At 47.9% G+C, this 23,661-nt stretch overlaps 1 protein-coding gene across 1 annotated transcript in view; it reads right to left on the bottom strand.

Annotated features, from left to right (window-relative positions):
- Window positions 1–17,614: 17,614 nt before the first annotated feature.
- Window positions 17,615–23,661, bottom strand: part of PLEKHN1 (pleckstrin homology domain containing N1) — a 55,669-nt gene continuing 49,622 nt past the window's right edge. Inside the window, exons 15-16 of the mRNA XM_066606891.1 lie at window positions 21,081–21,120; window positions 17,615–20,111 (exon numbers count right to left, since the gene is read on the bottom strand). Coding sequence (XP_066462988.1) covers window positions 19,891–20,111; window positions 21,081–21,120 — 261 coding nt within the window. The 3' untranslated portion in view covers window positions 17,615–19,890. The remainder of the gene's footprint in view (window positions 20,112–21,080; window positions 21,121–23,661) is intronic.

Genomic DNA, 23,661 nt, shown 5'->3' with positions numbered 1-23,661 from the left:
ACTCGGCTAAGGCACTACTCGCTCGAGTAATGTGCCTTAGCAAATATACTCGCTCATCGCTAATGAAGAGTACAAGCCATTTTAGAGTGCATTCACTTATCGCTAATTTGAAGCAAAATTCACCCTTTTAATTCAATTCAAATTGAAGGGGTGAAATCTGCTGCAGATCTGCATTAGAATCCGCAGAAAATCAGCGATGTGTGAAAACACCCCTACATAGCCCAATGATTGGGCAGGAACGTTCGTACAAATGTTTGTCTGCCCAGTCATCAGGCTGTGTGAAGCCATACCCAATCAGCCAATGAAGGAGAAAATGCTCATTAATCTGCTGATCGCAGCTAAAAGAATAATCATTGTTGGCAGCGCATCTTCACTTGTGAACAGGGAATATACTGCCGATAATGATGATACTTGTAACTGGGGACGAACCATTGCAATTACGATTGTTTATCCCCAATGCAGACTGCATTAACCTGCATCAGGGCTAGTTTAACAGACACCAATCTTGTTGAGCAGTGCATGTCAAAGAGCTGTCAGCTGGTGGCGTGCCACAAATAAAGGCAGAGTGTGTGTCTGCTATGGGACCCACAGAGCAAGGGGGCCTGGGGCCAAATGGTCCCGATTCCACTGCTGCACCTCTATAAGCCCCCGCTTCAGAATCACTAGCCAACAGTAAACATCTTCTTATCCACACAATCATATTGATGCCATGGGGCATTCAGTGCACCGTCCAACTCATCCACTTCATGTTGTCAGGGTGCAGTGTGCAAGAGACTGGCGAGGCGTCTGATGATGCACCGAGAACACGGATAGTGTCAGTGTGACTGTGTATGTAAGATGATTTTTACGGACTACTGAAGGTTCAGTAGGTAGGATAGTTCAGCATTACTAAACGGCAGCCACAAAAGGAAACACTATTGCTAAGCCGGGGACACTTACTAAGTAAGGGCCACAGCGGGGCCATTATTACTATCATGGGCATAGAGTAAGGAAGTGGGATGTAGCAGTGGGATATGAAGAGTATGCAGTGACTAGTAATGCCTGGAATAGTCTTCATGATGGCTTGGACCTGAATAAGGAAGAAAAAGGAAAGCAAAACTCACCAGAGATATCAGAGAAGAGACATCACCTGTGATCACTGGAGGTAACTGCACTGTAATCACTATCACTGTGTAGAACTAGTATCTGATTATTATATGGTGACTGCTTTATATATAGGTATAATAGAGCTCTGCTGCTGTATCTAAGCCCACCCTGTTATAAATGTTGTCTAATAGAACATATATATAATGTTGTATTTATTTATATATGGGGGGGCCCCCAAGTCAGAATTTTTCTATGGGTCCTCGTGGTTTTCTATGTACACTCCAGCTGTCAGCCCATGTAAAATGGCTCTTAGGGGGCTTTAGCATAGCTGATGATTAATTTACACAACCCGACGATCAGGCAAACGCTCGTTCTTCAGCTGATTGGCTCATTTAGGCAGGTATAAAATTGTTCACTGTTGACTTCACATCTCCTTGTCTGAAAAGGGATATGAGCAGCTGACCAACAATAGCAATATGGGGGCGAACAATAATTTTAACGATCCTTCATTCACGTACTGCAGTAGTCGGCTTGCATGGAACCAATTAAAAAAGCGCTAAGGGCTCCTTCACATAGGCGATCAGGATATTGCTGCGTGAAAATAGCAACTTTTTTTCCCGCAATTTTTCTGAGCATCAGGGCTGCTTTTTCTCACAAAAACATTGCTGCTACTTACGATTTTCACTCGATTTTTTTGGGGCGAAAGTCAATAGGACTTTCTAATGTTAAGAACGCATTACACGAAGATCGCAAGTTTGTGCTTTGCAATGCAATAAAAAGGAGGCTCCATAGGGAAACATGGAAAATGTAAAAAAAAAAACGCTGAAAGATACGACTTGCTGCGAATTTTTTTCACTCCAGATCGCATGAATGAAAAACATTGCAAATGTGAAGGAAACCATTGAAAATCATTGGTTTCAAAATGTTATGTTTTCACTCTCTCGCATTGCTCAAAAAAGGCACAATTTTCTCGCAGGTGTAAAGACACCCTAACAGAGATGTAAAGGGGCCCGTAATATGGGCTCCTATTCTGTTACCACATTTCTTCTCCCATGATGCAGTAATAAATTCTAGAAACATTATTTCCTGCAGACATATGGTATAAATTGATACGGTAAGTCATCATGTCCTCACTTCACTATGCAACTTCTACTTACTGGAAACCGGTGAATATTGTAAGAGGGCAACTCCCATACGAAGACTAGTAAAAGTGTAGGATCTACAAAATAACTTAATTGGGGAAAAAATAGTAGCTGATGTTTGTAATTTAGGTAGTATACAACCAGTTAAGACAATCCTAAATAAAGCGTGTTCTCTGTATACTGAAAAGGTATATTACAATGTTGCATAAACTTATGTCATTGATGGCAGGCAGATATCCTGAAATTAGTGAGACATAATACAATGTCATAAAATTGAAGATCTCCAGTATAAAAAAAGTGGATTATACCCACCTGATAATCAGGTTTCCAGTAGTCTCCACGACAGCACCAATGAGATTGCCTCCTCCTGGTAGGACAGGAACATACTGAGAGGTTAAAAGCTCCCCCCCTTCCCCACCTTCCTCAGTGGATTCTTACGAATTGCCGGGGCAGGAGCTAAACTTAAATTTCTTCCCCTAACCGGGGTTTTTTTATTTTTAAATTTATTATTTTACTTTTATAGGGCGGGAAAGGTACGGGTGCTGTCGTGGAGACTACTGGAAACCTGATTATCAGGTGGGTATAACCCACTTTTTCCCCCAGTCGTCTCCACGACAGCACCAATGAGACGTACCAACTAAAGTTTATTTAGGGTGGGATCGCTGCCGAGAGGACTTTGCGGCCGAAGGCCATGTCCTCGTCCTGCTGCACTTTTACCCTATAGTGTTTAGTGAACGTGTGGGGTTTTTTCCAGACTGCGGCCTTGCAAATTTGCTCGACCGAGGCTGAACTGTGTTCGGCCCATGAGGACGCTACTGCCCTTGTAGAATGGGCTTTAAGAGCTAACGGGATCTCCTTCCCGAGGGCCTTATAGGAGTCTATGATGGCCAGGCGGATCCACCTGGCTATGGACCTTTTCGCTGCTTTGTTACCCTTATTTGGGCCACTGAACTGGACGAACAGGTTGTCGTCCCGCCTCCAGTGGCTCGTTGTATCTATGTAGGTTAGGACTGCTCTCCTAACGTCCAGGCAGCTTAGGGTTCTTTCCTCCTCGTTTTTTGGGTTGCTGAAGAATGAGGGGATTATTATATCCTGGGACCTATGAAAATCTGACACTACTTTCGGCATAAAGGCCGGGTCTGTTTTAAATATTAGTTTGGTGTCTGCAATTTTCATAAACGGGTGGCGGATGGACAAGGCCTGTAGTTCGCTAACCCGTCTTGCGGATGTAATGGCTACTAGGAAGATGGTCTTGATTGTAAGCATTCTTATAGGTAGCGCCTCGATCGGTTCGAATGGTACCGCTGTCATGGCCCCTAGAACCCAATTAAGGTTCCAGTCTGGGAACAGGTTTATGGGCCTAGGGCGTAATCTAGCTGCTGCTGTTAGGAACCTGTGGACCCATCAATCGTCTGCGAATTTTGTGTCGCAGATAGCGCTAAGGGCTGAAACTTGGACTTTTAGGGTGCTCGGGGAGAGGCCCATCTCTAAGCCCTCCTGCAGGAATTCTAAGATTAGCGGAGTGTCGGGGATAGAATCCCCACGATCCCTTCCCTGTCTCCATGAGGAAAACTTTCTCCAGACCTTCTGGTAGATCAGGTGGGTCGTCTTTTTCCTACTGGACATTAGGGTTTCTACTACTTTCTCTGAGAATCCTTTCTTTCTTAGCGAGGATTCCTCAAGAGCCATGCCGTTAAATGGAGTTTGTCTAGGCCGGGGTGGTTCAGTGGCCCCTGCGATAGAAGATCCGTCCAGGTAGGGAAGGTGACTGGGTCCTGGACGCTCAGTGTTGTCAGAAGACCGAACCAGCTTCTTTTCGGCCAGAAGGGGGTCACTAGGATTAGCGTGCATCCCTGGGTTCTGAAGTGCTGTAAAACACTGGGGATTAGTGGTATGGGAGGAAAGGCGTAGGCCAGTCCTTGTCCCCAGTCCTGGCCTAGGGCGTCTACCGCTATCGGACGATCTCCTGGCCGGAGGGAGAAAAAGTTGCCTACTTTTGTGTTCTCCCTGGTTGCGAAGAGGTCCAACTGTGGGGTCCCCCACCGGTTGGTTAAGATTCTGAATGCCTCTGGGGAGAGGGACCACTCTCCTGGGTCTATCTGCTTCCTGCTGAGGAAGTCTGCTTTTTCGTTTAGTGTCCCCTTTAAGTGGGTTGCCGTGATCGAGAGGATCCGGCCCTCCGCCCAGTGAAAGATTTTCTGTGCGATGCTTTGCAGTGGGGGAGATCTTGTGCCCCCTTGGTGTCGTATGTGAGCGACCGCGGTGACATTGTCTGACAGTATTTTTATGTGTTGGTTCTGTAGCGAGTTGCCCAACTGCTGTAGAACCTGCCAAACTGCCTGTAGTTCTCTGAAATTTGAGGACTGTTCTTTTATCCTCTGAGGCCAGGGACCCTGAAAGAATTGGTTCCCCACATGCGCTCCCCATCCACAGGCGCTTGCGTCTGTTGTGATGTGGATGGCTGGGTTTTGTAGCCAGTGAACCCCTCTCCGCAGGTTCTCTGGGGATGTCCACCAACGCAGGGATGTTTTTGCCCTGTTTGGGATGTACATCCTTGCCCCTAACGAGGACTGCCTTTTGTCCCACGAGGATAGGACTACGGCCTGCAGGGCTCTGGTGTGGGCCTGGGCCCATGCTACTCCTGGGATGCATGATGTCAAGCTCCCCAGGAGAGACATTGCCTCCCGAATTGTGCAGAATCGTCTTCGTAGGAAGGTTTTGACTATTCTGCGGATTTTTTGTATTCTCTCCTCGGGGAGGTAGGAGCATTGCGATTCTGAGTCGAGAGTTATTCCCAGAAACGTCTTCTGCTTGCCGGGATCTAGGCTGGATTTTTCCCAGTTTATGATCCATCCCAATGATTGGAGAAGTTGTAGCACTGTCTCCAGGTGTTTGGTTAGGAGTTTTTTGGACTCTGCTATTAATAGAATATCGTCCAGGTACGGTACTACTAGGATCGATTTTTCTCTCAAGTGGGCGGCTACCTCCGCCATAATCTTGGTAAAGATTCTGGGAGCTGAGGATATCCCGAAGGGCAGGCATCTGAACTGGTGGTGCTCTATTCTTCTGCCCATGTCCACTGCGAACCGCAGGTATTTCTGTGAATCTTTGTGGATCGGGATGTGAAAATAAGCGTCCTTTAGATCGATGGACGCCATGTAGGCTCCTCTGGGGATCAACTTTATTGTCGAGAAGATGGTTTCCATTTTGAATCTCCTGTATCGGACGCAGGTGTTCAGGTCTTTCAGGTTTATTATCGTCCGGTGTTTCCCGCCGGTTTTTTTTTACTAAAAAGAGCCTGGAGTAATAGCCCTGGGCTTCCTCGTTTCGCGGTACGGGAGATATTGCGTTTAACCGTTGCAAGTCGCGCACGCTTTGCCCTAGTAAATGTAGCTGTTTTTTTGGGGCTCGCGTGGTAATAAATTTTCTTCTGGGGATGGACACCAGCTCTATCTGGTATCCATACTGTAGGATCTTTGGGATCCATGGGCCCCCGCAGATTGCGGCCCATTGATCCACAAAGCTCCCCAGCCTTGCCCCTACGGGGATGGCGTCAGGGTCTTTGCTTCGGCTCCCCCTGGTGGGGGTTGAAGAGGATATTCCTTCCTCTGCCCCCCTTGGGGTAACTCCAGCGGCCTGTCTTGCCCTTGCCTCGGTAGGCCTCGGGCTGCTGCATTGGGGCCCGGGGAAAGGTCTTCACTCTCTGTGGTTTTTCCTCAGGGAACCCTTTTTTCCTGTCGGCCGCCTTTTCTAGAATTTTATCTAGGTCCGGTCCGAATAGAAATTGGCCGTAGAATGGGAGGGCACACAATTTGTTTTTCGAGGCCAGGTCGCCTGACCATGATCTCAGCCATAACACCCTTCTGGCTGAGTTAGAGCGGGCTGTGGCTTTTGCTGAGAGTTTGACGGTCTCGGCCGCGGCGTCCGCTAGGAAGTTAGTGGCCATGCGCAAGATGGGAAGGGAGTTAAGGATCTGATCCCTCGGTGTTTTGTTGGTCAGGTGTAGTTCCAGCTGCTCTAACCATACCCCCAGGGTCCGCGCCACGCAAGTGGCTGCGATCCCTGGCCTAAGGATGTTTGCCGCTGCCTCCCATGATTTCTTTAGGAGTCCCTCTGCCTTGCGATCCATGGGGTCTTTTAGCTGTGCGGCATCCTCAAAGGGAAGAGTCGTCCTCTTGGCTACCTTGGCCACCGGGACGTCTACCTTAAGTATTTCGTCCCAGCTTGCGCAAGCTTCCTCCTCCAGGGGGTATCTCCTTTTTACGCCTCGAGCGGAGAAGGAACCTGCGTCTGGTTTACTCCACTCTCTCTGAATTATTTTAGAGATGTTTTTGTGGACCGGGAAGGTATGTTTACGCCTCTCCCCAAGTCCACCGAATATTTCGTCCTGTAGAGTCCGTGGCTCTCTGGGCTGTTCTATTTTTAACGTAGCCCTGACTGATTTAATTAGTTCCGTCAACTCGTCTTGATGGAACAAATATTTCCTGTAGTCCTCCTCCGAGGACTCTTCGGCCGCCTGTTCCTCTTGCTCTGATCCGATGGAATTCTCGGAATCAGAAGGCTCCTCGGGAACATACGCCTTTCTTTGGCGTTTTGCTGGCGGTGCCGGCAGTGACGTTAGAGCTGATCGCACCTCCTCCTTCACCAGCTTCCTAACGTCATCCAGGAATCCCCCCGATTCCTCTCTGACTAGCCTAGTCACGCATGCCTTGCATAGAGGCCTCTGATACGTGGCTGGCAGTCTCGTCCCGCATTCCACGCACTTTCGCAGTTTTGTTCTGGGGGGGGGGATGTCTTTTTTATCCCCCTGACAAACAAAGCATTTTTGCGGGTAAACATGCAATTTTTCCATATACAGCATACTGGATATTTGCATTGTATTTTTGCCGCACTGGCTACTTACGGCCGCTGAGGCTGAGGTTTCAGCTGTCTCTGGGGCTGGAGCACTCATCTTTATACCAGTGCTGCAGACGCCCTGCGACCTGTAGTGCTGGTGTTCTGGCTTCTCTCAGGTTCCTATTTGAATTTTCGCGCTCCTGCGCTAAGCCCCGCCCCCTCCGCTCCTAATGCAGACGCGATGACGTCATCGCGCTGGACGCGAGATGCGGCGCCCCGCCCCCTGCCGTCAAAGGGCTTCCTGGAGCGCCGCGCTGTAATTTCTGCCGGAGGACGAGGGGGACTGAGGCTCCCGCTTTGAACCCCCCATGGGCCGCCGCGGGAGGAACCTGGCCCGGGGGTTACCACCCCATGTGGCGTCCCGGGAGTCGTCTGGCTGCGAAGGGATGACAGGGTGAGCCACTGCCTTCCGATCCGCCTGTATACTTTCGCTGGCTTCTCCACCAGCTCCTCTCATAGATCCTGCCTCCTGGCAGGACAGGAAGACACTGAGGAAGGTGGGGAAGGGGGGGAGCTTTTAACCTCTCAGTATGTTCCTGTCCTACCAGGAGGAGGCAATCTCATTGGTGCTGTCGTGGAGACGACTGGGGGAAAATTATTTTGGTATACCAATAAACATTTTATTGCTATCACTCAATGTCATGCAGCTGTCGTAAAGGCAAATAAAATCAAATTACATTAGCATAGATACTTGAGATGAAATTGCAATTTTGTTGCAGTTGATTAGATATTAGATCCTTAAATATAGTCAAGCTGTTCAAACACTGAGTGGCGACCAATATGAATATTTCAGGTTTGTCACACAATTTTCCAAGAATGCTAAACTACAGATCTACCCCGTTCTGTACATTCCTCATTCCCATACCATTGCATATCATTGCTGTGCAGCTGTCAGAAGGTTGGCAGAGAACCTGTAATTGACTTTCTATTGGTGGCAGTGCCTTCTTGCAAGGCCTGATGGGTACTTGCCCGGGGGCCCCACACTAATATATGAGACATGGTGCATTGAAATGTTAACATACATAGAGGATAAATGTTGTGTGTCGGGATATGAACTTGACTCCAATCTGTCTATGTCATGTGTGACGACTTTATTTTTGTCACTTTGTTTCACTTTCAAATTACCCATAATTCCTATTGTAAATTATCCACAAATTCTATAATAAAAAGAGATCTCCTGCCAAATCTTGTGAAGCGTAGTACATCGTTGTATTACTTTCTAGTGTAAAGTAGCCTGGCACTATCAACAAAGAGGTCTACAGTGCAAGAGAAAATTGGACCCTTCTGTTTCTCCGGTTTAGGCCGCTGGTTACTAACTCGCTAGTCTTCCTGAGGTTTCTCAACGTTGTCCCGTGCCTGCCGCATGCCTAAATCATATATAGATTTCAGCAGAAATGAAATGTAACGATGACTAAATAATAGAGATGAGCGAGCGTACTCGGAAAAGCACTACTCGCTCGAGTAATTTGCTTTATCCGAGTATCGCTGTGCTCGTCCCTGAAGATTCGGGTGCCGCTGCGGCTGCCAGGTGAGTCGCAGCAGGGAGCAGGGGAGAGCGGGCGGGAGAGAGAGATCTCCCCTCCATTCCTCCCGGCTCTCCCCTGCAGCTCCCCGCTCCGTGCCGGCACCCGAATCTTCAGGGACGAGCACAGCGATACTCGGATAAAGCAAATTACTTGAGCGAGTAGTGCTTTTCCGAGTACGCTCGCTCATCTCTACTAAATAACTTGAGATGAGTCCAGTTAGCGTGTCTTAGTAAACTGGGAGCCCGCAGTTTTACTTAAGCTTTTGAAATAAACAGTTGAAATTCACTCAGACTTTGCAGCGTTACAATGATTTAGCAGAGCCAGCAATGATGCAGTTAATTGACATGTTGAAAACTGTAGAATTACAATTTGACCACTTTGCTTCAACTCTCTCTGTTTTCTCTAGAGGTTACTCAGTAAGGATTTCCCCACAGTTTTGACTATCTGATGGGCTTACTGGAAGTGTAAGATGCAGGTCTTGGATGAGAATGGAAATGGCCACTGAACTAATCCGGACTTTAAATTCACTGGGTAGTTTAACTTACTGTTTTAGTGGAACGATGGCCTCCAACTCTGATTTTCTCACTGCTAGAACAAGGTAGCTGAAAGGGACCTCACTACCCCCTGTAAGCTTGTTGAATCGCTGCATGCTCGGCTGCACTTCTAACACACCTCCTCTCCGACTGCTCTGACTCCTACTTCACTTTCTCTCTTCTCGCACTTTCTCTGCTCACCTCCCCATCTGCATAGAGACCCATACTGATGTTTCCAGCTCTGGACTCTCCCACCAAATAGTGGAGGCTTGATATATAGCCAATAGGCAACCAGCTATTGTCAACACCAAGCTTCTAGCTTAGGAAGGGAGAAAGGTAGGATTATACCTACCCGATAATCAGGTTTCCAGGAGTCTCCACGACAGCACCACCTGAGATCGCCTCCTCCTGATAGGACAGGAACACACCGAGAGGTTAAAGTTCCCCCCCCCGTCCTCCCCTCCTCAGTGTATTATAACGAAACTGCCGGGGTAGGAGCTAACTTAAATTTTTTCCTATCTGGTATACTTTTTATTTTATTATCCTTTATTTATTTAATTATTTTTATATACATTATTCTTTCTTGGGGAGGGAATGTACGGGTGCTGTCGTGGAGACTCCTGGAAACCTGATTATCGGGTAGGTATAATCCTACCTTTCCCAGGGAGTCTCCACGACAGCACCACCTGAGACGTATCAACTAAAGTAATTCTAGGGTGGGATTGCCGCTGAGAGGACCTTACGACCGAAGGACATGTCCTCGTCTAGCTGCACCTTTACCCTGTAGTGTTTGACGAAAGTATGGGGCTTTTTCCATACTGCTGCCTTACATATTTGCTCTACTGATGCCGAGCCATGCTCGGCCCATGAGGTCGCTACTGCCCTTGTGGAATGGGCTTTAAGAGCCGAGGGGGCCTCCTTCCCCAAAGCCTTATATGACTCGCTAATGGCCAGGCGAATCCACCTGGCTATAGAGCTTTTGGCTGCTTTCTTTCCCTTATTAGGGCCTGAATATTGGACGAACAGGTTGTCGTCCTGCCTCCATGGGCCTGTGGCCTCGATGTACGTCAAGACTGCTCTTCTGACGTCCAAACAGCTTAGGGTTCGCTCGCTCTCGTCTTTTGGGTGATTATAGAACGAGGGTATTATTATGTCATGGGCCCTATGGAATGGGGATACCACCTTAGGCAAAAAGGTCGGGTCTGTTTTAAAGACTAACTTGGTATCTGTAATCTTGAGGAGCGGGTGGCGTATGGATAGGGCCTGTAGCTCGCTGACCCGCCTGGCTGAGGAAATTGCCACTAGGAAGATAGTTTTTACTGTGAGCATTTTTAATGAGAGCCCCTCCATTGGTTCGAAGGGGTCCCCTGTCATGGCCCTCAAGACTAAATTAAGGTTCCAGTCTGGGCAAATATTGGTGGACCTGGGTCGAAGCCTATCTGCCGCTGCCAGGAATCTATTGATCCACCTGTCCCCGGATAACTTAGTGTCAAACAGGGCGCTAAGGGCTGCCGTTTGGACTCTTAGGGTGCTTGGGGCGAGGCCCATATCCAGGCCGTCCTGTAGAAAGTCCAGGATCAGAGGGACGTCCGCACTGCTGCCTGAGGAGCCTCTCTCTTGTCTCCAAGAGGTAAACCTCCTCCAGATTCTCTGGTATATGCGGTTGGTAGTCTCTTTCCTGCTTGCCATTAGCGTTCTGACTACCTTGCTTGAGAATCCCCTGCCCCTCAGTATGGATTCTTCAGTAACCAAGCTGTTAGATGAAGTCTGCTTACGTCGGGGTAGTTCAGGGGTCCCTGCGTTAGGAGATTCTCCTGAGCCGGAAGGGTAACTGGCTCCTGGATGCTCAAGTCTCTCAGGAGGCTGAACCAGCTCCTTCTTGGCCAAAAGGGAGCCACAAGGATCAGGGTGCACGGTTGTGACCTGAAGTGCTGTAGTACCCTTGGGATTAGTGGGATCGGGGGAAATGCGTACGCCAGTTCTCCTCCCCAGTCCTGGCTCAGGGCGTCCACCGCTGTCGGTTGGTCTTCCCGTCTGAGGGAGAAGAAGTTCGTCACCTTGGCGTTTTGTTTTGACGCGAATAGGTCTATTTGCGGGAGACCCCATTTGTCCGTCACTATCCGGAATGCCTCCTGGGATAAGGACCATTCCCCTGGGTCTAAGCGCCCCCGGCTGAGGAAGTCTGCTCTTTGATTCAGAGATCCCTTTAAGTGTACCGCTGACAGTGAGATGATGCGGCCCTCCGCCCAGCTAAATATCCTTTGCGCGATACTTTGCAGAGCTGGTGACCTCGTGCCCCCCTGGTGTCGGATATGGGCCACTGCCGTGGTGTTGTCCTACAGTACCCGTATATGTTGGTTTCTTACCGTCTCCCCCAGGTGCTGCAGGGCCTTCCAGATTGCTTGTAGCTCCCTGTAGTTTGAGGATTGATGCTTCGTCTGCGGTGGCCATGGGCCCTGTAGGAGCTGGTCTCCGACGTGCGCCCCCCACCCCCAGGAGCTTGCATCTGTCGTGATCTGTACTGCCGGGTGCAATATCCAGTGGACTCCTTTTCTTAGATTTCTTGGGGACGTCCACCAGCGTAAGGATACCCTTACCGAGTTCCTGATCTGTATTCTGTTTTCTAACGAAGCCTGCCTGCCGTCCCATGCTGCGAGGACTGCTGCTTGCAGGGGTCTGGTATGTGCCTGTGCCCATGCTACCCCCGGGATGCATGATGTTAGACTTCCTAGGAGGGACATAGCCTCCCGGATTGTGCATGACCGTCTCTGCATAAAGGATTTTACCATGTGCCGAATTTTCTGCCCCTTTGCCTCGGGGAGGAAGGAGCATTGGGCCTCTGAGTCGAGTGTTATGCCTAAAAACACCTTCTCCGTGCTGGGGTTTAGGCTGGACTTCTCCCAATTTATGATCCAACCTAGGAACTGTAACAGGCTGAGCACTGTTGCCAAGTTCTCTACTAGGCGTTCCCTGGACTCGGCTATGATTAGTATGTCGTCCAGGTATGGGATTATTAGGATCGACCTCTGCCTTAGGTAGGCTGCAACCTCCGCCATGATCTTCGTGAAGATGCGGGGTGCTGAGGAGATTCCAAAGGGAAGGCATCTGAATTGAAGATGCCTTGTCTTGCTGCCCATTTCCAACGCGAACCTTAGGTACTTCCTTGAGTCCCTGTGGATCGGTACATGCAGATAGGCATCTTTCAGGTCGATCGAGGCCATGTAGGCCCCCCTGGGGATCAACTTTACCGCTGATGTGATGGACTCCATCCTGAATTTTCGATATTTTATGAAAACGTTCAGGGGTTTTAGATTTATTATCAGGCGTGAACCTCCCCCGGGTTTCTTTACTAGAAAGAGTCTGGAGTAATGCCCCCAGGTCTCCTCTTCCTGTGGCACGAGGGACACTGCCTTTAGATGTCTTAGGTCCTGTACCGCCTGCTGAAGCGGGTACAGTTGTTGTACTGGACCTCGCGTGATAATATCTTTTCTCCTGGGGGGGGGGGGGGGGGGATACTAACTCGATTCTGTATCCCTGCTGCAGGATCTCCGGGATCCACGGGCTCCTGCAGATCGAGGCCCACCGATCCGCAAAGCCCTGCAGCCTCGCCCCCACTGGGATGGCGTCAGGGCTTCTGCTTGGCTGGGTTCCCCTGGTGCGGGTTGAAGAGGAAGCTTCTCCCTCTGCCTCCCTTGGGGTAACTCCATCGGCCCATCTTGCCCTTGCCTTTATAGGGTTCCGATTGTTGTGCCGGGGTTCGGAAGAAGGTCCTCCCCTTACGTTGTCTTTCCTCCGGGAATCCCTTCTTCTTATCCGACGCTTTCTCTAGTATTTTATCTAGATCCGGACCAAAGAGGAATTGGCCGTGAAAGGGTAGCGAGCACAATTTATTCTTGGATGTTAGGTCGCCCGACCATGACTTCAGCCAGAGGACCCTCCTGGCCGAGTTGGTTAGGGCCGTTGCTTTTGCCGAAAGCTTCACTGACTCCGCTGCTGCGTCTGCCAGGAAGTTAGTGGCCATCTTTAACATAGGGAGGGAATCTATGATCTGCTCCCTTGGTGTTTTGCTCGAGATGTGCAGCTCCAGTTGTTCGAGCCACACACCCAGGGTTCTGGCGACGCACGTGGCTGCCACCCCTGGCCTGAGCGTACTGGCCGCTGCCTCCCAGGATCTTCTTAGTAGGCCCTCCGCCTTGCGATCCATTGGGTCTCTAAGCTGTGTGGCGTCCTCGAAGGGCAATGTTGTCCTCCTAGCCACCTTAGCCACTGGGACGTCTACCTTGGGTACTTCCTCCCAATTCGCACATACCCCCTCCTCAAACGGGTAGCGCCTCTTCACCCCCTTAGACGAGAAGGATCCCGTGTCGGGCTTCTCCCACTCCTTAAGTATTAATTTTGTTACGTTGCTATGGACCGGGAAGGTATGTTTCTTCCTCTCCCCTAAACCCCCAAAGACCTCGTCCTGCATTAAACGGGGTTCCTTGGGCTCCTCCATTTTCAGTGTAGCTCTAACGGAGTTAATCAGCTCCGTTAAATCTTCTCTATGGAAGAGGTACTTTTGGTATTCCTCTTCCTCTGAGGACTCCTCAAGCATCAGCTCTTCCGGTTCAGATCCTGAACTCTCTGAGTCTGAGAGCTCCTGCGGGGTATGCGCTTTTCTTCGGCGCTTTGTCCCCGATGCCCCTCTGGGTGGAGTTTTTGGGGTCAACAGCGCTGACCGCACTTCCTCTTGGACGAGTTTTCTGACGTCCTCGAGGAATCCCCCCGATTCCTCCTTGACCAACTTGGCTATGCATGCTTTGCATAATGGCCTGGCATGCGAAGCCGATAGTCTTGCGCCACATTCTGCGCACTTTTTAGCTTTGGCTCTGGGAGGGGCAACTCTTCTATCCCCCTGGCAGACAACAAAATTTACGTGTAAGGATGCAAAATTCATTAACAACGTATACGAATATGCATGCCTTGTTTGCCCCACTGGCTACTTACGGTTGCCGCCGCGGTGGAGCATTCCGCGACCTCTGGTGCTGGAGCACTCATTGCTTTACTAACTGGTGCTGCAGACACTCTTGGGGCATTTAAGCCAATACTCACTGAGTGGCTTCCTTGCTCGGCGCCATCTTCTCTCAGGTTCCTTTTGAATCCTTTCTTTTTTTTTTTTTTTTTGAATTTTGGCGCCTTTAAATTTTAGCCCCGCCCCCTCCGAGCGCCGGCCGTGCTGCGCGATGACGTCATCACGCTCGCCGCGGCGCCCCGCCCCCTCCCCTGCTCGTTAAGGGGAAGCCGGAGGCGCCGCGCACGTTCCTAAGCCGGCGCGTAGGAGAGCTGGAGCCCCGCATTGCACCCCCCATGGGCCGCCGCGGGAGGAACCTGGCCCGGGGGGACCACCCCATGTGGCGTCCCGGGAGTCGCTCTGCAAGAAGGGAGGACAGGCTGGAGCACTGCCCTCCGATCTGCCGGTATGCTTCTTTCTTCCGGGCTGGCGTCTCCACCAGCCCCTCTCGGTGACCCTGCCTCCTGGCAGGACAGGAAAAACACTGAGGAGGGGAGGACGGGGGGGGGAACTTTAACCTCTCGGTGTGTTCCTGTCCTATCAGGAGGAGGGGCGATCTCAGGTGGTGCTGTCGTGGAGACTCCCTGGGAAACAAGGTTTCTCTGAGGTACGGCACCTTTTATGCCTTAGGGAAGCACATAGACAGGTGTGCCAGGACAAACGTAAGAGTCCATTCTGGAGGACCCTCCGGGCCATACACCATAATGCTGTTAAAACGGCACTGATTGGTCATTGGGAAGAAACTGCTGAATGAGTTCTAAGGACTTGAAAAGGTACAACTGTGTTATGTGCTGCTCAAAAGAATTAGGAGAACATTTAAAAAGGGGTTTGCCACGTCTAGTTGTGGGAAGCAGACAGCTCTGCAGGTTGTGCAACGGGCCCAGGTTTGTTATGTATGCCCATTCACTTACTTAGAACTCTGCAGTACCAATCCAAGTCATTGCACATTGTATGTAGCTTCCTGCAGCAAAACATCTAGAAGTGGGACAACTGCTTTAAAATCATACATTGCATCTCAATGTACCATGGTGTCTCCAGGTTCCTTCACAACCATCATCAGTGAAAGGGATGGGGCGCCAATGGCAGACCTGCCAATTCTGTTCTCTGGTGGATGCAGTGCTGGGCTGTGAACATAAACCCCGCGTAAATGCAGTCTAGGATGGTTTCACACAGGCAGGAAAGTCGTGCGATTTCCGCATGCTGCAAGAGTCAGTAAAAAAGCAGATCAGGAAACCAATGATTTTCTATGGTTTCCTTCCCATCTGCGATGTTTTCACTGATGCAATGTTGAGAGAGCGTTGGAATGTGGTTTTCAACATTAGAAAGTCCTATTGACTTTGTTAAAAAAAAACATGCGATTTTAACGGGAGCGGCAGCAATGTGAGATTCTGGAAAAAAAAAAAAACACTGGAAAAAAAAATGCTGATGCTCAAAAGTCACAGGAGCAAAGATGCGATCTCGCATAAAAAAAAAAAAAAAAATCTGCAGGGGACATGGGAAACTATTTGCCAGGTTTGGCTTTCCTTGGCTTGTGACCTTCAATCCAGACCAGAGCACAAAAGCGTGGCTTCCTGGGAACATGTGGGTGACACACTACACCGGCTCGCTCCGCCTGAACGTTTTCTTCCCACAGCAAGCTTGACATTTGGCAGCTCTGTGAAAAAGTCAGACAGGTGTATCTGAGGAATAGCCGCCCCGCGATGTGACAGCATGTGCGCCTGCTTGCGATTCCCCAACAGTAAGGCAGAGGCGGCAGCATCAAAGGTGTAGAATAAAGTTTAAAATCCTTTTATTGCTCCATATAGTAAAAGGCAACGTTTCGTCTACATGTCTTTTTCAAGCCTCGAAAAAGACATGTAGTCGAAACGTTGCCTTTTACTATATGGAGCAATAAAAGGATTTTACCCTTTATTCTATACCTTTGATGCTGCCGCCCCTGCCTTACTGTTATGGATTGACCCAGAATTGGAGGTCCATGATCCCATTGACTGGTGGCTGTGCATATATCTACCTCGCCCATCTGGGAAAGCTGCGTTTCAGTGCTGCCGGACCACTATGTATTGCTCGTGATTCCCGCCGTCCCACTAGCATTAACTTTACCGATCACCAATGTTATTATCCTTCATCCTGCAACAGCAAGAGGACTCTTCCTCTGGGGCTTCAGCATCTCCTGGAGCCATTATTAGGTAAAGGTATGTCTGTCAGGGATGGGTCATTTACTTTTGTCCACGAGGCTGCTTTCATACAGCCGAGAAAATCGTGCAAGATTTGTGCGTTGCGAGATGCACGGATATGGACCTTATTATTCTTTTTTTTTTTGAATAAGGTCACATGCATGAGTGATTTTTTCCCACATCAGGAAAAAAAAAATTGCAGCACGTCCTAGCTTTGGGCATTCCCTCGGAACGCCTCGCCCATTGGTTTTCAATGGGGCCGGAAAACAAATCGCACTCGTGTGCACCTCACACGCCATACGATCTGCGGTTTCCCATTGAAAACAATGGTAAAAACTCAAACTTCCTTTCAGCCGCCCTGGAGGATCGCAACTGTACTGAAGTAATGAAAACCGCCTATCACTTCTGGGAGGTTGCGATACTCCGACGTGGTTTGCAGCCGTGGCACGGGATTGGCAAACGTTTCCCATTGTTTTCAAGGCGTGTGATGCATTCTCCAGTCCCATTGAAAAATCGGTTATGCATTCCGAGGAACGGGAAAAGTTAAAACATGCCACGATCGCTCATGCATACAACTCCATTAACAAGAATGGGGTTAATACTTTTCATGGCCATATTCGCACATGCTCTACGCAGTGAATAGAACCCATTGGGGCTCGTTCACAAGTGCTTATTTTGTGTGTGCAATTCAGTCGCGCAAAATATGCAACATGTTCTATTTTCCTGTTTATTTGCACAGGGAAATAGAACATATGAAACTAATAAGCCATTTTAATGAGCCGGACTGTGGCTGCATGTGTGGACTGTGCAGGTTTTGAGCATAAAAATGCGCAAAGTACAGTTAAAAAAAACAAAAAACAAAAACACAGCTCCGTGTGCAAATACACTGTCTGATGCTCAAAAACGTGGCCTAAAGACAAACACTCATGTAAATCCAGTCCAATAATGCTATTAAATGAGCTTTAGGGTTTTCCCAACAATTGCCAGGTGGCCATCGGGAATTTGGCGCAGTCACAGCTTATAAACAGCACTAATTTCTGGGCAGCACCCACAGATGCCACTCGGAAATTGTCGCGAATACACGAGCACTGGCGGCTAACATTTTCGGACTTTGGAAGGACACATCCGATGCTCAGAAGCCCACTTATTCATTCATCTTCAGGAGGAATAAAAGAGCACATTAGGAAGGAAAAAGCGGCAGCCCTGCTGGGAGAGGTGAGAGTTTTATTTTAAAAATTAAAAAGGTATAATATTTCTGGAACAAAAAAAAAACATCCACCCTCAAACTGCTTTTCCGTACAAATTATATACAGTCTTAACAGTGCAACCATTCTTAATAAATACCATATTATGTTAAATAGGATGAACATGACCCTTTAAACCAGTATAAAAAAAACGGAACCAAAAAGGTCTATGGCCGAAATATTATATAAATATACTTACATTTACAGTGTAAACCAACCAACATATCAGCGATTGGTAACTCACATGAGAAGGCATTACAGAGAGTGGCTCGTGACTATCACAATGTTAAGAGGCATTTACCAAGACTTAAGCGATAATCAAAGATGGCCGAACCAGCTTCTGTGACTACCGGATGCACACTGTACATTAGAATGTACCATTAGTCTAAGAGACTCAATCTGTTTTTATTGGCCAGGGATGCCCGTGTGAGCTGTACTGGCCAGCAGCATGTAGGGTCTTAGACTACCGATTCATACTAATACACAGCGTGCATCAGGTAGTCACAGTAGTGCGGCCATCTTTGTTTATCCAGGACCGGAGAGTCGCTTTAAATATTGTTGACCTATCCATGATCGGTCATAGACATAAGATCAATTCTGGTCCAATCCCCAGCATACCCATCAATCAGCTGTTTGAAGGGTCAATGGCACTCAGGTGAGCACTATGGCCACATCATTGGTTACCAGGCGCGGCACAACGTGTTGTGTAGCGGCTGTTCTGGTATTCAAACTCAATACCATACAACTTTAATGTGATTTTACAAGCCGAGAAAGAGGCCACAGCGCTCGCTCGAGCATTATGGCTGCTTCAAACAGCTGATCGGTGGGAATGTCAGGAGTTGGACCCCCATTGACCTTGTACAAACAACCTATCCTAAGGGTAGACCCTCAATATTTAAAAAGATTATGCCAAGTTATAACATTATTCCCTACCCACAGGATAGGGGATAACTATGATCAATGGGAGTCTGAGCAATGAGACCCCCGCAGATTTCTAGAATGCAGGTCCAGTCTGTTTCTAAGTAAATGAAATGGAGATCGCATAGGCGTGCCGCTGCTTCATTCACTTCAATGATCGCACTGGAGATTGCAAAAGTGCTTGAACTCTAATCTCACTCACAGTCATTGAAGTGAATGGAGCAGCAGTGGCATACCGATCGGACCCCATTATTGGGTTTGGTAGGATACCCAACTATCAGCCCCCCACGATCATAAATATATCCTCTATTCACAGGATAGGGAATAACTTTAAAACTTGGTATAACCCCTCTAACGTCTCTGATAACCCCTTTCACACTTTGAACATGGTGAATGAATGCCAAGTGCATACGATGAGCTAATGAGAATGGAATACAAGATGTGGAAACCTCCATTATTTTAGCTTTACTCATAATACACTCGCTGCGATAGTTACAGGGTGCTGGTAGGACTTTCCATAACTTGCAGAAGCCATGGTTGTATAGTGAGAGCCCATTTAGTAAAGCATCCTTACACGGATGAAATTGTATGGCGAGTTCTGCAAGTCAATATGTAGGGCAGCGCATGGCTCCAAAACAGCAGGAACCTTGGACAAGAGACAGCCATGACAGAGACAACCTCTTTACAACAGACGCGCTAATTGTCGCGGGTCCCAATGCCAGCAAACCGCTGATGGAAGCAACGGCCAATCAGGCATTGTAGTATTATATGAGGGCCATTCAGATAAATAGACATCCTGAAATATAGAAGCGGCTTTTACCAAGCGGCTCTCCATTCTGGGTCGTAGAGTGGGGGCACAAGTAGGGAACTCCGCTCTGTGACAATCATATGCCCTTTGTTCGTGGTTCAACCCCTTTAGATTGGCTGTAAGTGTATACAATTAAGCATCTAATACCAGAATTAGGAATTGTATCTTTTAATCTGCAACAGTTGCGCCTCATGCATCCACATAGTAAACGTAAAAAAACCAAACCCTTGTTGCAAACAAGTAGCACCCACAATCGCCTCATTCTCTCCTTTGCAATATTTTTGTATACAGAATGGATAAGTCAAAATGAGGAGTTTCTTAATCTAAACTGGAAATTCACTGACAAAACCAGTAAAACAGTTGGCCTAGATGGGCCATTCGACACCAGGCCTAATGAATGGAAGCAGCACCGTTCCAACACAGAAGGTGTGACCCAGAAAGCAGCATTAAGTTCTTCACAAGAGTTCAAGCCTGGAATACCACTCCAGTTGGAGTCTTGCAGCAGCATCTTCTTTATAGCCACCGGCTGGTTACAGTCTTGCCTTGGATGCCTGGCAAACAATGGCCAGGGTAAGAGGGTGATGAAAAGCGATTGACATCTTTTTCCTTGACTTCATAGTCCCAAATATTATCATAACTGAAGTCACTCTGGAAACTCTGTAGCTCTGCATAATCGTGGTCCAGTGAATCCATCTGAAGACTGCTGGAGGATGGGAGGTCAAACATCTCTTCGACTGCAAAAACAAGAGGAAATGTCAAGTGGAAATGTAGAAATCAATCGTTACAGGAACTATTCCTGTCGGTACAAATATGGGTTTTACACACACACTGCCTGCATATGAAATAATGCAAGAGTGCGGTGCCAGACTACTTTTCCGTGGCCCACGCTGTACTTTTAATTTCCAAGTACTCCACCAGTCTGCATTCTCATAGGGTCAGTGAAGTGGTTTAAGGGGCACTCAAGAAATTATGGAGGACCTACTCTTACTTTAGGTCGGGCATATCAGATCGGTGAGGATCTGGCGCTTGGTACCCCGGCCGATCAGAAATCTCAAGGAGCCACAGTGCTCAGGCACGTGCTGCAGCTTCTTTCTTGGCCTGTGACATAATATTCATTGGTCACATGGCCTTTCTGCAGCTCAGTGCATGGGTATGAGCTGCAATACCAGGTATTGCTGTGATACAATATATGGCACAGATCCTGGCAAACAATGAAGAGGCTGCAAGGTTTACCAGAGCGCAGAACTCTATGTAACAGCAGGTCGGTGACCGTTGTACTCTCATCTAACTGATATTGATGATCCTGTATAACACACTTTTGGGCCTTTTTTTTTTTTTTTTTAAAAACAAGAATTGGCGTTCCCGATTTCCCCAAGCTATATCTGTTCTTGCAACTCAGCCCTAGTCACTCGCATAGTTCTGTTCCGTATCCTTATATTCTTCAAGATCCACACAGAAGATTTTCTCAAGATCTGTCTAGTACGTACACGGCGATAAGGAAGTTCAATGACAGGTTTAGACTTGTCATCAAAAAGACAGACCTTATTACAAACCTCACTCATTGCTACACTACGTTCACAGCACAACCGTAAATCTATCACTGCTTAAGCTGACAACCGGAACGGATTTACTACTCATGTCTGAGCTCCTTCCTTAGATGTCCTTACACTGACACTAATATCATGACCGTTTTATAACATTACCTTCTTTGTTGCGCTGCATCTCTTCCTTTACTGAGGAGATCTAGGAGGAGGATTAAAAAAAAAATTACTAGAATGACAAGGAAACACAGAAGGAACATCTGCACCCATGAACCATAACCGTCTGTTATAACACTTCTGTAAGTGCATTATATGGACAGCCCGCTGATTTAAATAAGAGTTGTGCAAGTCTTTAATTCCACTGAAGTAACTCTACAGGTGAATTGAACTCTTTCTGCAGAGTGTCTTTACTTACACTATCCTACTAAAAGTTATTGGACACCTGAACAGGAATTAAAAGTATTATTTATCTATATATGTTAATACTTTTGGCCCTAATGACATCAGAAACTCTCTGTGGCATACTTTCTAATAACGTCTGATACACTTCAGCTGGTAGTTCCTTCCTTTCATCCTGCATGATGAACACGGTTCATATTTTCCAACCCAATGTTCTAGTTCATCCCAAAGATGTTCAGTAGGGTTCAGGTCAGGACTCTGTAGAGGGTAGTCCAATCATGGAACATCCATAATCCTCAAAAGCAACATTGGATTTCTGACAAGGCACATTGTTGGAAGTATTGCTGACCACTCCTAGAGTATTACCACATTGTCAGCCGCACATGGTCTAGAATGTCAGGGTACACCTCAGTGTTCATGGTTCTTGCCACTACAACCAAGGGACTAAGACCATGCCATGTAAAGCATTGGAGACCATAATGAAACCGCCACCATACTTAACATACACTAGGGCAAAAGGTATACTCCAGACATCCCGCACAATGAGTACTCCAGACATCCTCCACACTCTGATACAGCCATCTGATTTGAAAATGGAGTGAATCAATTCATCCCTCCATAGAACGTTCTTCCATTGCTCAATGTCCAATGAGGACGCTTCTTGCGCCTTCTTGGAAAGAACTCGCTAAACTTTTGCAGGATTAATGGAGGGAAATACCAGCTGACATGTATCAGACATTAGTAGAAAGTATGGCATGGATAGTATCCAATGTCATTAGGGCCAAAGGAGCCCTACTTATTATCATACGTAAATAACTACTACTTTTGATTCTTACCTCAGGTGTCCAAATAATTTTGGTAGATTAGTGTATTACAGCAGATCACTGGAGATCGCGAGAAGCTTTTTGGGGGACCTTTTCTAACAAAAACAAAAGCACAACCCCCTTACCACAAGCTAATAGAGCACTGACAGATTGAATGAAGGCACTACAAATACACTTTGTTGACAAAAGAATGGGGACGCACATAGAATGTGAGGAAATACGATTTTAGTCACATTCTTCAATATGGTGTTGGGACAACTTTGGCCTCAGTGAGTGCAGTAAGAATAGATTTGTGGAGTGGTTTGCCTCTATTCCTCAAAGAGAGCTTCATATAGTGATGCGGGTTATGTTGGGTGTGTTGGTCGTGTACAGATACAGCATTCTAGTTTGTCCCATGATGGGATTGAGAACTGAACTTTGGTAGAGACACAAAGTATTGCCACAGGGCAGGTAGAATTTCTTTGTACCCATTGGTGTTGAGGTCGAACTTCACCATAACCAATTGCCCTAGTCCTTCCAAAAAGAAACACCCTCACGCCATAACAGAACCTCCTCCACACTTCACTGTTGGGACGTTACAGTCACATAGAAATCGCTGTCAAGGTAATTGCCACACCCAAGTGCGACCATCCAAACAGAAGATGGTGTACAGGGATTCATCTGTCCACAACATTTGCTTACACTCCTTTAGGCTGGGTTCACACTTGGCTTTTCCGCCACGGACGGCGCTCCCATAGAGGAGAGCGCGGCCGCGGCGGAAAGAAAAAAAAGAATGGACATGCTGCATATTCTGAAACCGCGGCCTCGGTTTCAGCCGGACTTACCGCAGTGGATTGGCCGTCCCGTGTGGACGAGATTTCTGAGAAATCTCGTCCACATGGCTGGCTAATCCCGAGATTAGCGGCCGGACTTGCCGCAGCAAGTTTCCGCGGCAAATCCGCCCTGTGTGAACCCAGCCTTACAGTCCAAGAATGATACTACAAGCCCCCTTGCAGCTCTATGCATTCACTTCTGTGATGTTGAGTGCAGCCACTCGTCCATGGTAACCCCTTCGCATGCAATTCCCTATGGATGGTCCTACTGCCGATGGATGTTCCAATAACTGGTGGGACCTCCTGAGAGAGTGTTTTGGTAGCTGATGTGCATGATGCCATCACAGTTTGTAGAAGACTTTTTTATTCATGTTCTGTCATTTTACGAGGTCTCCCCAAATGTGGCTGCACCGCACACACCAGATGGTTTCCATTTCCGAACATTGCCAACACTGGACTTTGGAAGATCTGAAAGCGCTGTGATGTCCCATACTGATTAGTTGCTCAGATGACATCCCACCACTATAACACATTGGAGGTCTGTCAACTCTACACTTCGTGGTATTCTGATGGCTTCTATACTGGGATAAATCTGTGCGGTAGTCTCCTTTATACCGAATGCTCAAATATCCGATCTACAGATCCTGACAGACGCCTGACAGCACAGGATTGGTCCCAGTATTGGGGGGGTCCCAATACTTTTGTCAA

The sequence above is a fragment of the Eleutherodactylus coqui genome, chromosome 6 (assembly GCF_035609145.1).
Source record: "Eleutherodactylus coqui strain aEleCoq1 chromosome 6, aEleCoq1.hap1, whole genome shotgun sequence".
In the NCBI taxonomy this organism is placed as follows: Eukaryota; Metazoa; Chordata; class Amphibia; order Anura; family Eleutherodactylidae; genus Eleutherodactylus; species Eleutherodactylus coqui.
The sequence above is the reverse complement of the archived record's forward strand: the minus strand, read 5'-3'. Positions and strand labels throughout refer to the sequence as shown.